Source organism: Molothrus ater, chromosome 7 (assembly GCF_012460135.2).
Source record: "Molothrus ater isolate BHLD 08-10-18 breed brown headed cowbird chromosome 7, BPBGC_Mater_1.1, whole genome shotgun sequence".
In the NCBI taxonomy this organism is placed as follows: Eukaryota; Metazoa; Chordata; class Aves; order Passeriformes; family Icteridae; genus Molothrus; species Molothrus ater.
The window spans coordinates 12,720,057-12,732,109 of record NC_050484.2 but is presented as its reverse complement, the minus strand read 5'-3'; the positions used below and the strand labels follow the sequence as shown (position 1 = coordinate 12,732,109).

The following is a 12,053-nucleotide window of genomic DNA, read 5'->3' as shown; positions in this document are numbered from 1 at the left end:
CTTCTGATCCTGTACAGTTCCATGTCTAAAACTGTGACAAAATGACCATCTGACAGTAATTCTGTACACAGAAAATGAAAAGCTATGAGTGAAGAACTCAGACACTACAAACATCTTTATATTGAACAGAGTGTGAAAAAAGTCTTCTAAGAAACAGATACAGGTTTGCCTGCCAAAAAGAAGTTTAGAACAGTCACAGTCTTATCACTAGCATTCATTAAATGTTATTGTTAAAATTAAACTCTGCCCTGAGAAACAGTCTTTTAAAATATTCTTTCAACTATCACATCCTCTCATTTGAAATTAAAAGTTTATTTTCTCTTTCAGACACCTGCTGTCCTCTTCAAGTACTGTAATGTGACACTCGACATGCAACTGAATTATTCTAATATAACATACACCAGATGTCATGACCACACTTCACTTTAACTTGAGAAAAATCAAAAAGAACAAAGTGTGAACTCAATTCAAGGTGTAAAGAAAAATCACAAATTCCATGGGAACATATGAGACATAAAAAAGTGTCATTAAGTACTATTACTTCTATTGTTTTTCAGTATGACCCCTGGTAAACAGGAACTCTCTCAGTCAGCTCTTGCATCTGAAATTACAGCATACCATTTGTGCTAACAATTTCTATGATCATTTCTGTGAGCTTATTTCCAAAGAGCCTCAATTGTACAGTAGCAAAGAAACACTCACTGACTGTCAAATTACAGCTTCAAGTTATTCATCTTGTGCCATTTGAGCATTTGCCCTACAGCTTTTGACAAACATTCATGTTTTTTTCTCACTTCATCAGTCTCTTTAGCTGAAATGGCAGGTGAAGTGCAAGTTAATTTAGAGCACAGTCCAACTGTTGTTTCAGACAAGAGAGGGAGCTGTGAGCTGAGAAGGAAGTTATATGTAGGGCACAGTGGGAACACCACTAATAATGCAAAAGGTTAGTGAATGGCAGCTAATAATGTGAAAGGTCAGTGAATAGTGGCTTGATTTTTTTGGCATATTTTATTCGTATTTTAGGTTTAAAAAAGCATTTCTACAAGAACAAGCCTCAGATAGTTAACACACATATTAATTAAACAATGCATTGCTGGCAATACCTGCAATGACAACTCTGAAAAATAAAGTCATATATTGATGGCAGACACGATTAGACAAATTCTGCTATTTCAGCCTGAGCAGGACCAATGAGACTGGTGTTCAGGAAGTCTTAAGGAGCAAGGAAGAATGCCTTTGTGGTTACAGTATGGGCTGCAATTCAGGAAATCTGCTTTTAATTCCCAGCTTTCAACAAGTTCAAGGACTATATTTTGCAAGGAATTTAATACCCAGGCTATCTGGGCATCTTCATTTGGGCAGGGAGGGGGAAAGAAATAAGGGAAGCAAAGAAGAAAAGGAGTATGTGGCACTTTCCCAGCTGGTTCATCTGTTATCAACCAATACTTATTTATTCCAGTAAAACAATACTACAGATCAGTACCATATCACCAACACTGAATTGTAATTCTGGATTTGTCCCTACATGTCACTGGCCACCGTGTCCAGAACATAAGCATTTTCAACTACTTGTCCTGAAAAAGCAGATGGAAGTGTGCTTTTGGCACTGCTGGCTTAACAAGCAGGCCTTTCTAAGAGCATGTACTGTGAGTGACAAAGCAAATGAGTTAGAACAGCTGATATTGTGTAGCAGGTTTGATCCACAGTTTATAGTGAATTTGTGAAAAGCAGTGAACTCTCCCATAAACTTCCTTGGGATTAAGTCACTGCCCTCTCACTGAGTACTTGACTCTCATAGAAAATAAAGTTTACTGGTCTTAAAACAAAATTCTCAAAGGAACATCCTGGAATACAATTGACTCAGACCAGTCCCTCCCTCATCCTGAAACCAGGCAGCAACTTAAATAAAACGTCCCAGCCGCTTCCCACTTTGCAGAGAGGAAAGCAGAACTCACCTACGGTCCTCAGACTTGGGGATGGGGTTGGTGCAGCGTTGGCTGTTGTACTTGGCCACATATTCACATTGCTTGAAGGGGGCAGTCTTGTCCTCCAGAACGTGTCTGATACAGAAGGCGTAGCCGTTAAGTCGCCTCTGCTTGCACAGTTTGGGGCTATAGGAGCACAAGGGCTTATTGTCAACCTCAGAGAAGTGTATGTGTTTGCCTTCATACATCACGTGACTCTATTCCTTGTGAACATCAGCTGAAAGAACCAAAATATTGAGAAAAATCACATAAGGGAAGAAAAACTGCATTCAGTTCTAGGTTGTGTGTTTCATTCAGGCCGGAAAGAAGGATTCAAAACAATACCTGATTTTAAATCTTCTGCACCATGTCAGTGTTAAGAGAGAGCCCCAAGGACACCACTATCTTGGAATGATGATGAACCAAGATGAAGCAGATTGTCTAAGGAAAACATCAAAAGGGTCACTGTCAGTCGGAATAAAATAGATATTACTACAGTAAGTAAACAGGCACACGTAGTCACCAAGCCCGTGGTTCAGCTAGCATCCAATAAAACAACAGCACAATAGTTTTCAATCAGTAGTCACAGATCTTGGAAAACATTAAAGAAATTACTGGGGGAAAGAAAATTCTACTGCCACCACACTTAAATCACTTTAACAGAACTTCACTCATCTACCAGAAAGTGATTAGAAGCTACAAGTTGAAAAAGGTTAAGTGTCAGATTAGATCACTTGCTTTCATAAATTAAGCTGAAAGATGATTAACCCATTTGATTGCAGAGGGTTTACTTCAAGGTATCTTTGTTTACAAAACCACCACAGACTGTCTTTGCTCTGCAAATTACTTTGCCAATCAGTGCAACAAAGCTTTTTTTAAGAAAAGCTTTCGTTACCACACCTGATGACCAGTCTTTCGGATTTTGTAGCTGCTTACAATTTCTGCAAGCATCCATATGCAGTCCTACCTGAGGTCATCATGGTTCTTCAAAGTTTATCCTACCTCACTGTACCTATTTTAGGGAAATACAGGCATTAATACCAGTCAGTACTCCCATGAATGCCAGAAGGGCTGAAATGTCAATTCAGCAAGAGGCTGGGATCCTACAGTGGTTCCTACAGTTCCCAAAGCAGGTTCCTACAGTGCAAATCCATGCAGCCATAAGGTACTTTTTCAGATCCCAACATTATGGATGTCTTTGGCAATAATCTTTTCAAAAAACCAAACAAAACTCCCAAACCATTCCAAAGTAGTGTCAAAAAAAATTAATAGTACATATATTCTGCAGCTACTGTGATACACTAAGCTTAACCTGCAAAAGGTAGCTTTTATTCAGGAAGGTCATCCTGAAGCACTGGAATGAACTCTTTTGAGCACTCAGTTCAGTTTCATATGTGTTGTACAACAAGGAAAGGAATATTCATAGACATGATAGTCAGGAAATATGTAATAAATTAGAGGCATGTGACAAATGTACAGATTACCACCTCAATGAAATTACTTGTTCCCGAGGCCCAAAATGGCAAGAACAGAATTGCAAAGAGGAAACCTACACAGACTTTGCAGGAAAGATGTACTTTCCTCTTGTAAAGGTACAAGCCTCCACCTTCTGCTGTAAAAAAGTACCATGAGAAAATGACAAAGCACTACAGCACTGGGGGATCTAGAAAACCAATTTTAAGTCACTAGGGCAAAACAAAACACCCTATCCCACAGAGTAAACAACATAAACCTGGCCTTCATTAGCATATATCTAGCTGTAAATGCAGAAAGACAGAAGAGTATTATGACTTACAAACACTTAAAAACTTAAAATTCTTGGAACAGCTGTACATGCACACACACAGCATTACCGAGCACATGAATAGAGACAGGTGCTACAGAATGTAACTACTACAAGCAACCTGAACAATCATTTGACAATAATGGTAACTTTGTATTTCCTCTTGATACACATTTTCCCTTTCCAAGCACACAGGGAAGCGGCCAGCCCCAGAGGCAGGAGCCTCATGCTTTGCTTACACCAGAGAGCCACAACATACACACAGTCACCTGGACCAATTTCAATCCCCTTTCCCAGCTTTTCTCAAAGGCACTATGTACATACACACACATATACTTGAAATCAACCAATCACCGGAGTATGACTTTCTACAACATGTCAGTCTTAAGAACAAGAAAGTTCATTGTTGACTGTTTGCTTCAAAAAGACAGAATGGGAAAAGGGAACAATCTCTTTAGCATGTTAAGCACCAAATATTCCTTTCAGTAACCTTGGCTCAGGCAGATACTGATATATCCTCCAGTATTCAGCAACAACATGAAGAAAACGCATAAATCTCATAGGAACACGATGACCATACGGGAGTTGTGGTCAGTGCTTGTATCCCAGGTGCTTGAGAGATGGACTCCTCTATTACTATGGCAGCAAAAGTAATCAAATGAGTCTCAACTACTTGTGACCCACACACACAACACTGACAGAAAGCCTTTTGCTGGAGAGTCTGCTTCTCTCAGTTTATCAAAGCTTGGATTAGGTGGCACACTGGACTGGACATAAAACTTGAAAGACCAAGTGTATCTTGCAGCTGGAGCGACCCACGTGTTGCTCTCTATTTTCTTCTGGTTTATTTTTCACCTTCTTTTAAACTACCACTATCACGCTTTGCAAAGTTTCTGATGGATCACTAACCTTCTCCTCTTTTGTACAACCCAGCTGTATTTCTTTTCTGAAGGTTAGCAGGCAATAGACCAAAGAAAGAGTTCCTTAGGATGGTTCCAAAGTAAACAGTAAGAAATGCATACCTTGTGTGCCTCTGTTAAGCTTCTGTAAGGAAACTGCTCCACAGTTCCCAGCCACTAATCCTAGATTTATTCTTGTGGCCACAGTCTTATTTTTGGGTTTAACTCATAATTAAGTCTTATTTTTGCATTTAACTTGACTGTGTCAAGGCAGGCATAGCATTTCACTTCTCTCCTGTCTGAGAGATACAGGGCACAAGGGCAATGCCATTTGAAACACTCACACAAAAATACTGACAATAATCCCCAGGGAAACCAATAAGCATGAACGTGAGTTTTTGGGTCTATACATACACTAAAAGAAGCTCATGCAAAAATAGCCATATTAAAAATCCTGACAGTACAACTACAGTGCAAGGAACAAGAAAGCCAACAAACATAGTAGCCAACCAATGTAATATTAAAAAAACAACACAGCAATTTTCTCAAACTTGCAATTATATCTTTATTGGTAAATTCTTAAACAGACTCCCCGAAAGACATGTCACTATGTGGATACATTGCCAGGAACAGAGACTGAAGTTGGACTTAATCTTAGAAGAGCTTTTTTTTTTTACTTCCATGGCATACCATATAAGAGAGAGAGTGTGTGTATATAAATATATACATATAAAAATAATGAAGACACTTAAGTCTCTTCATTCTGATTTCATCTAATGCAGTGTTTTATTTTTAACAATTTACAGGAGTTCTTATCAGAGCTTTTTGCTGCTACGTAAAAAGTAGCACAAGCATGGAATAGGCACATGTCACTTAACTGAGGAGAACTGAAACTACACTTAGCTAAATAGTGGGTGGGGGAGAAATTATTTTTGTCCCACAGGATTCAGTAAGAGATGACGGAAACATGGACTTCCCCTGGAAAAAGCAAATGCTTAAGCAGCTGTACTTCACTATAAAAATATCAGAATACAAAACTTTCTGGAAGCTGTTTTCAGTTTTGCATTTATACTCTACATTGAAGATGTAGGAAGGTTTGACAGGAAAAAAAATTATGCCTGCATGTGCTCAAACTAACTTTAGCCACAACCCGTGAATGAGAAACCAGAAGCTGCTTCGTGAGGAACCTAGATTTTCCTTAAACAACTGATTCTAAATAAAAGATTTTGAGCTACTAAGAAACAACAGGGCAAAGAACAGAAGGGAATCCAAAAATGTGTGCCCTTGCAAAATAAAAAATCATGGTACAGAATAAGGTAAATACAGAGCAGCCATACCAGATCACAAAATATTGCAGCTAGAGGTACCTGATGAAGTTACTAAGAGATTGACTCAAAACATATCAAAGAAGTATTTCTTCATTTTTACTACTCACAGGCAGTGAACTGCTGGAGCTTGCAATCACTTGAGACTATGGAAGCAGACAGTACCATCAGGTTCAAAAAGGCAATAGAGAAGTTCATGGACAATGGGGACATAAGTGATGCACTCTCTAGCACGACCATTTTAACAAATATGGGTGGTGGAGGAGTAAGAGAAGAAAGCACAAAAAAAGTGTCTGGGCTTTAATGCCCTTCCTAAGTAGCATCACTTATTCCTACTGCCCTAAACAGAACATTAGGTTGGATCCAAGGTAATCTGACCCAGCAGGGTATTTTTCACATTCTTATAAGTTTATCACTAATATTTGTAACTTCATAACACATTCACTTCTCCCTTTGTCCCATTTTTTATTCTTGAGCAGCTGACTGGAAGAAAATCTCCTCCCTCTGGCTAAAGTCCTATCTGGACGTGTGAAGAAGAGTAACAAACTTAGCACCCCAGCAAGGCTTTATAGCAAGGACATGCAGGACACAGAGCAAAGTCACACTCTGAGACATCAGCACTTAAGAGCAGAGCTATTTGTCCTGCTGAGTGCAGCCACTGGTTGTCAATAAGATAACTGAAGGTGGTTTGCACAGTGACTGCAAAAAGAGAAATGAAAGATTTCAATACACACAGGAACACACCTGTCCAACTGCCAACACCTACTATCACCCTCTGGAAGAAGCCAACTTCCAACTTCCTTTTAGTACTGGCTTTTCAGTACAGGCATAATCAGCTCCCTTGCAGTGCACATCAGTTCCAAAGACAACACAGTTGTAGCTCTGCACTCCACACACCCTCTTCCAAAAGAGTTAAACACTCCTTCAGAGAGGCTGGAAAACAGTGTAGCAGCAAACTCTGGAGGATGATCTTTACTATAACCATACCCAAGTAGCAGCATTATGTCATACAGAAATCTGGTACCTGACATTGTGAGTAATCTACAGGGAAGGCAATGGCTTACTCACTAACAGAAAGCCCAAAGCACCAGAGCCTCAAAACTCCGACCGGTAATTTTGCGCAAATGCTGTGCTGAAAATATTAGAGTATTTGAAATCATGTGGGTTGAAACATCTTAAACATATGCTCAGAACTTGACATTCAATGTACGTAGGACCCTTTTAGGCAATGGAATCCCCAAATGCATTGTAAATTGCAAGGCAATTATATGCTGGTGGTTAAAAGATGTATAATTAAGAGGACTGAGCTCAGAGCTTCACACACTGCATCCAAACAAAATCCACAACTACAGAGGTCTTTATTGTGTTGTTTGCATTTGCTAATACTAGCCTAAATTTCATGTTAAATTGCTTGGTGTGTTCATGACATCTCACAGACAAGGTACAATCATCTCCGTAGGTTCCCAAAACCATCAGCTTGGGTCCAGAAGTAGAACATGGATCTACAAGAATCTCAGCTTCCCCACAAGCACAAATAACATCAATAGTAGTTTTGTCATTTCCTCTTGACCAAGAAAGAACAAGTACCTGTCACTGTCAGACCCATTTCCTGAAACGAGCAAACACACGGTGTGCAAGATGTTTGGAAACATGGAATTTCATCCACCCCAAGATGAACAGAAGCCATAAGGTTCATGACAAAAAGACAGGTACTTAAAGCTATTTTATAGCAAAACTTTTCAATCAGTATTAGTAAAAAGTATACTTCTAAGTATGAATCTAAAACATTCATTTTCTCTATTTCATAGCAAGTAATACCTCTCTTTGAAATGTTTTGTTCTATCAAGAGAAGCTGTACCACATCTAATTGTGATCAACATCAACATCACAAAGTTGTAACTTCTGTCCCTATGCTGTGATCTAACCATAAGTTTCACTTAGTTCTAGTCTTTTAACAGCTCCATTCTCTACTACACTCAGCTAGCAAACCAAGAATGCTGTAATTGTGGAAACAAGACTCTTTTTGTCAGTAAAAGCACTCAAATTGAGACAGAGGACACTGGGAAGCAACCAACATCAGCTACAAGAGTTCCTGTACAGAACGCTTTCATGAACTAGAGTACAGTCCTTACTCAGGAAGGCCTCTGAAGTGCAGGTACTGTAACACACATGCAGGTACCCTGACAGATCAAGGCATTCAACATGTTAAGATCTTACAAGATATTTTTAGTTACCACCTGGAATCGTATTTTGGACTACTTTTTTTCATATGTTAAGATCTACCTGGGAAGAAAGAAGCAATATTGCCCTCATTCTGCCTTTTTAGAAAGCTTATTACTTCAGTTCTGGCAAAAGGCAGTTTACACTGCATAAGGATGTCCAATATATTAACAGAAAAGCAGCAGAATGTTTTAGGCAACACTGGTAAAACAGATTATGTTTTAGAATATAACACAATAAATACAGAATTAAGCATTATTCCTAAAAATAGCAACAGCTAGAGAACTTACAGACTTGTAACTGGTTACTATCAAGAGCAGAAAACATAACTATGAGGAGGAAAATAAGTCTTTGCTCACAAACTGAACAGGTTCTTTTTGTTTTCCTACACCACATGAACTTAAACAGGAATTTTAATTTCAGCTGATTCACTCATCTGCACCTCATAGTATCTTAGAGAAAACCTGACAAAGATAGCCCAAACCCTAAAAAACAACAAACATTTAAGACTCTACAAATTTTAGAAACTTCAGAGGATTTGTAAAGAAAAAAGAACTTACGTAGGAAAATTTGTAACTACTGTCAAGAGTACATTCCTACAGATTTCAAAAAGTAATCTCCTATACATGGCTATTCCTGACCTAAGGTTCAAGATGGGCTCTGTATCTTGAAAGTTTTTTGAACAAGGATTTCTCTATTTGAGCAGAAGGTCTCCAGGCCCCAGTCCTGCTATCACATCCTCACAGGGAGGTTGTCACGCATGGTTATTTCAATGTAGTTATAAACAGGGCTGGGTTTTGCAAGGATGAGCAGGGCTGCAAAGAGCAGCCTTCAGATACAGCAACAAATGGACCCTTTATGACATTGCAACAGGGCAGAAATGTACTTTAGAAACATCTCAAAATACCAAAAGCAATATCCTGAGATAAAGTAGAGATTAAGCATACCATAACACACCTTGCATCTATACTTGGGGAAAAAGAATAAGTCCAAGTCTTTTATTTAGTCAAATAACACATAGCCTGCCTTTCCAGATGAGGTTAAACAAAATACCTTTGTCTTATTTTTAGTCCCAATACTACAAAGACAAATAAACTTATTTTCTCACAATACAATATCATTCTTGCTTCAGTAGGAATACTCAATAAATAAACCAACAGAGCTCCTCACAGAGGAGCCTTTCAGCAGGTATAAGCTATTGGAGTTTCAGTGTGGTCCTAAAATAAATTTGTACCTCCTGATGATTTACCATACCATGACAACATAGTACACACAGTTCTGTAGGACCAGGTCCTACACACAAATTCAATCACTCATCACAAAACTACTGAACATCAAAATAACCCCCAGTACTTAAATTTAGCGTTGCTTCCAGTAAATAATTTAGCTTTACAATTAATAAAACTTGTGTGATCTTTGTATGTACTACAAACAGTTCATGAAAAGGCTGAATGTCACCAGTTTGTAAGTGACAGCTTCATACAAAACACGAGCTCTCCAGTTCAGCCATCAGAAGTGGTACCTGGTGGGTATGGCCTGAGCGTGGAACACTGCCACTACAGGTGAGCCCACAGGGGAGGGCACCTGTCTACAGCGGAACAGTGCATTGCCCTAATTTTGTCAATTTTATTTTTAAGTCTCCCAACCCTCAAAAACTAAAAGGCCTTAAAGTAAACCTGCATTGCACGTTGTTGAGTAACTAAGTGAGAACTAACTCTATGTATTTTAATCAGATGGTATAATATAAGGCTTTAAGGTGAGTGTCACTGTCACTTCTAAAATTCATTTGAGGTTACTTGTACAAAGCCACTATACTTTTGACCTAAAAGACACATTAAGGAATATTTGACCGAAACGTGCCACCTCCCGCATTAGAAACCGGAGCTATTTCACCTGTGCGGGGTGAAGTGCGATGATGGGTCTTCCAGTGCACTCACTTCACAACTACCAGACCTTCTTTTCCCTGAAAAAAAGGATCCTTTCATTTTCAGTCCTGGGGGGCAGCAGCACCTCACACAGACCACCCCCAGCCCACAGGGACATGAGAGGGGGCCAGACACAGCCCTTGCCGTGTAGGGGCTACCGAGCGCTCCCCTCCCCGGGCTGAGGTGCCAGTGGCTGTGGCTCCTGTCCCACTAACGGGTCCCGGGACAGCGGGTGGCCGAGGGACCCCAGCCCGGCCCCGGCAGGGCTCAGGCAGCCGCCGGGCCCGGCATGGGCCCGGCACCGAAGGTGCTGCCACGGGCAGCCCCTCGCCCCTGCCCCTCGTTCCGAGCTCGGGGGCCGGCCCGGGGCCCCACGTGCCGGCAGCCTGGGGGGCAGGGGGGGGGGGAGACACTCCGAGGGCTTCCCCGCACCCCCAAAACCGCCCCCCTCTACCTCCCAAAAAGTTGTGCGACGAATCCAGCTGCCGCCGGCCCGGCCGAAGGGGGTCACCGACGGGGGGAAAAGGGGGTACGGGACGGGCGGGGGGGAAACTGCGGCCGCATTCTGAGGTGCCCCCGCCCCGCCGGCACCGTCCCCACGGCCGCGGGCGGGGGGTGGCCGGCGGCGGCAGAGGGGGGGTAAAGCACCCCAAAAACGCTGCGAAACTTTCCAGGCCGCGGCCGGCGCAGCCCCGCGGGACCGGCACCGCCTCCGCCGCGGCGGCCCCGCACCGGGCTGGGGGAGGGGGTGCCCCCCCACCCCGGCACCGCTCATTAAAAGTCATTTCGGCAAATTAATGCCGCCCCCGTCCCCCCGTCCCGCGGCCCTCTCGCCCCGCGCGGGGGGCGGGGGGGGCTTGGGGGGAAAGAGCGGCCCCAACCGCGGCGCCCCCTCTGCTTCCCCCCAGCCGCCCGGCCCCGGCGGCGGCGGGGCTCGGCCCGCTCTGGGCCCGGGGCCCGGCGCGGGGGGCCCGGCGGGGCGGGGAGCGGAGCGGCCGGGCCGCGCCGCGCCGAGGCCTAGCGCCCCCCCGCCGCCGTTCTCCCCCGCCGCCCTTCACCTCCCGGGCAAAGGCGCCGCGCCCGACCCTCCCGCTGTGCCCCGGCGGCCGTCTCACCCCCCTCCGGCGCTCCTCCCGGCGCCCGAAAGCTTCAAAAACCCCCCTGGCTCCCCGCACCCCCTACCGCGGCCTACGCCACTCCGACCGATCCCCGGCCTCGAGTAGCCCGCCTCCCCGCCCGCCCTGCACCCTCCGCACCGCCTGCCGCGCTACGCGAGCCCGGGGATGCAGGCCGGGCCTGGCTTACCTTTCCAGCTGCTTTTTTTTCCCTCCTCTCTCTCCTCTCCCCCCTTTCCCTCTGTTGGGCTGACAGATCAGAGTTTCCTCCCCAGCAGAGGGACTGGGAATGTGCTCGGGCTCTGTGCTGAGGAGCTGCTGCCCCCCTGTCTCTGAGAAGATCCTGCTTTTTGTGGGGAGGAAGCTTTGGGGGCTCTTTTATTATTTTAAAACTACAAAGTGCTCAGAGGGTAGGTGATTATTAAGGGGAATCCCTGAATATATTCTCCAGCAAAGAAGGCAGGGCTGCTGGGGCTGCTCAAGAAGAGAGCCAGCAGCCTCCTATAGCACCACTACAGGCACTGCGAGGACATAACATCAGAGAGCGGCTCCTCTGCCCTCCAAAACAACAACTTTCCTACCATCTTGGAGGTAGTAGCGAGGGAGAGAGGGAGGGGGAAAAAAAGTACAGAAGGTTTTTATAAAGTGTCCATTTGGAGGAGGGAGACAAATGGCCAAAACAAAATATTTTATCATTTGTGTGACTTTTTTTTTTTTAATAAAAATAAAATACAAAGGCTCGTCGCTGAAGAATTTTTTTTTTAATAATCTGTAAAGATCAACTCTCTGGAAAAAAAATTAAAGGAGGTATGGTAAAAAAAA

At 43.2% G+C, this 12,053-nt stretch overlaps 1 protein-coding gene across 1 annotated transcript in view; it reads right to left on the bottom strand.

The window, feature by feature from the left end:
- INO80D (INO80 complex subunit D) overlaps positions 1-11,669 on the bottom strand; it is a 45,677-nt gene extending 34,008 nt beyond the window's left edge. Inside the window, exons 1-4 of the mRNA XM_036386618.1 lie at positions 11,422-11,669; positions 10,085-10,154; positions 2,310-2,405; positions 1,956-2,202 (exon numbers count right to left, since the gene is read on the bottom strand). Coding sequence (XP_036242511.1) covers positions 1,956-2,173 — 218 coding nt within the window. The 5' untranslated portion in view covers positions 2,174-2,202; positions 2,310-2,405; positions 10,085-10,154; positions 11,422-11,669. The remainder of the gene's footprint in view (positions 1-1,955; positions 2,203-2,309; positions 2,406-10,084; positions 10,155-11,421) is intronic.
- Between the last annotated feature and the right edge of the window lie 384 nt (positions 11,670-12,053).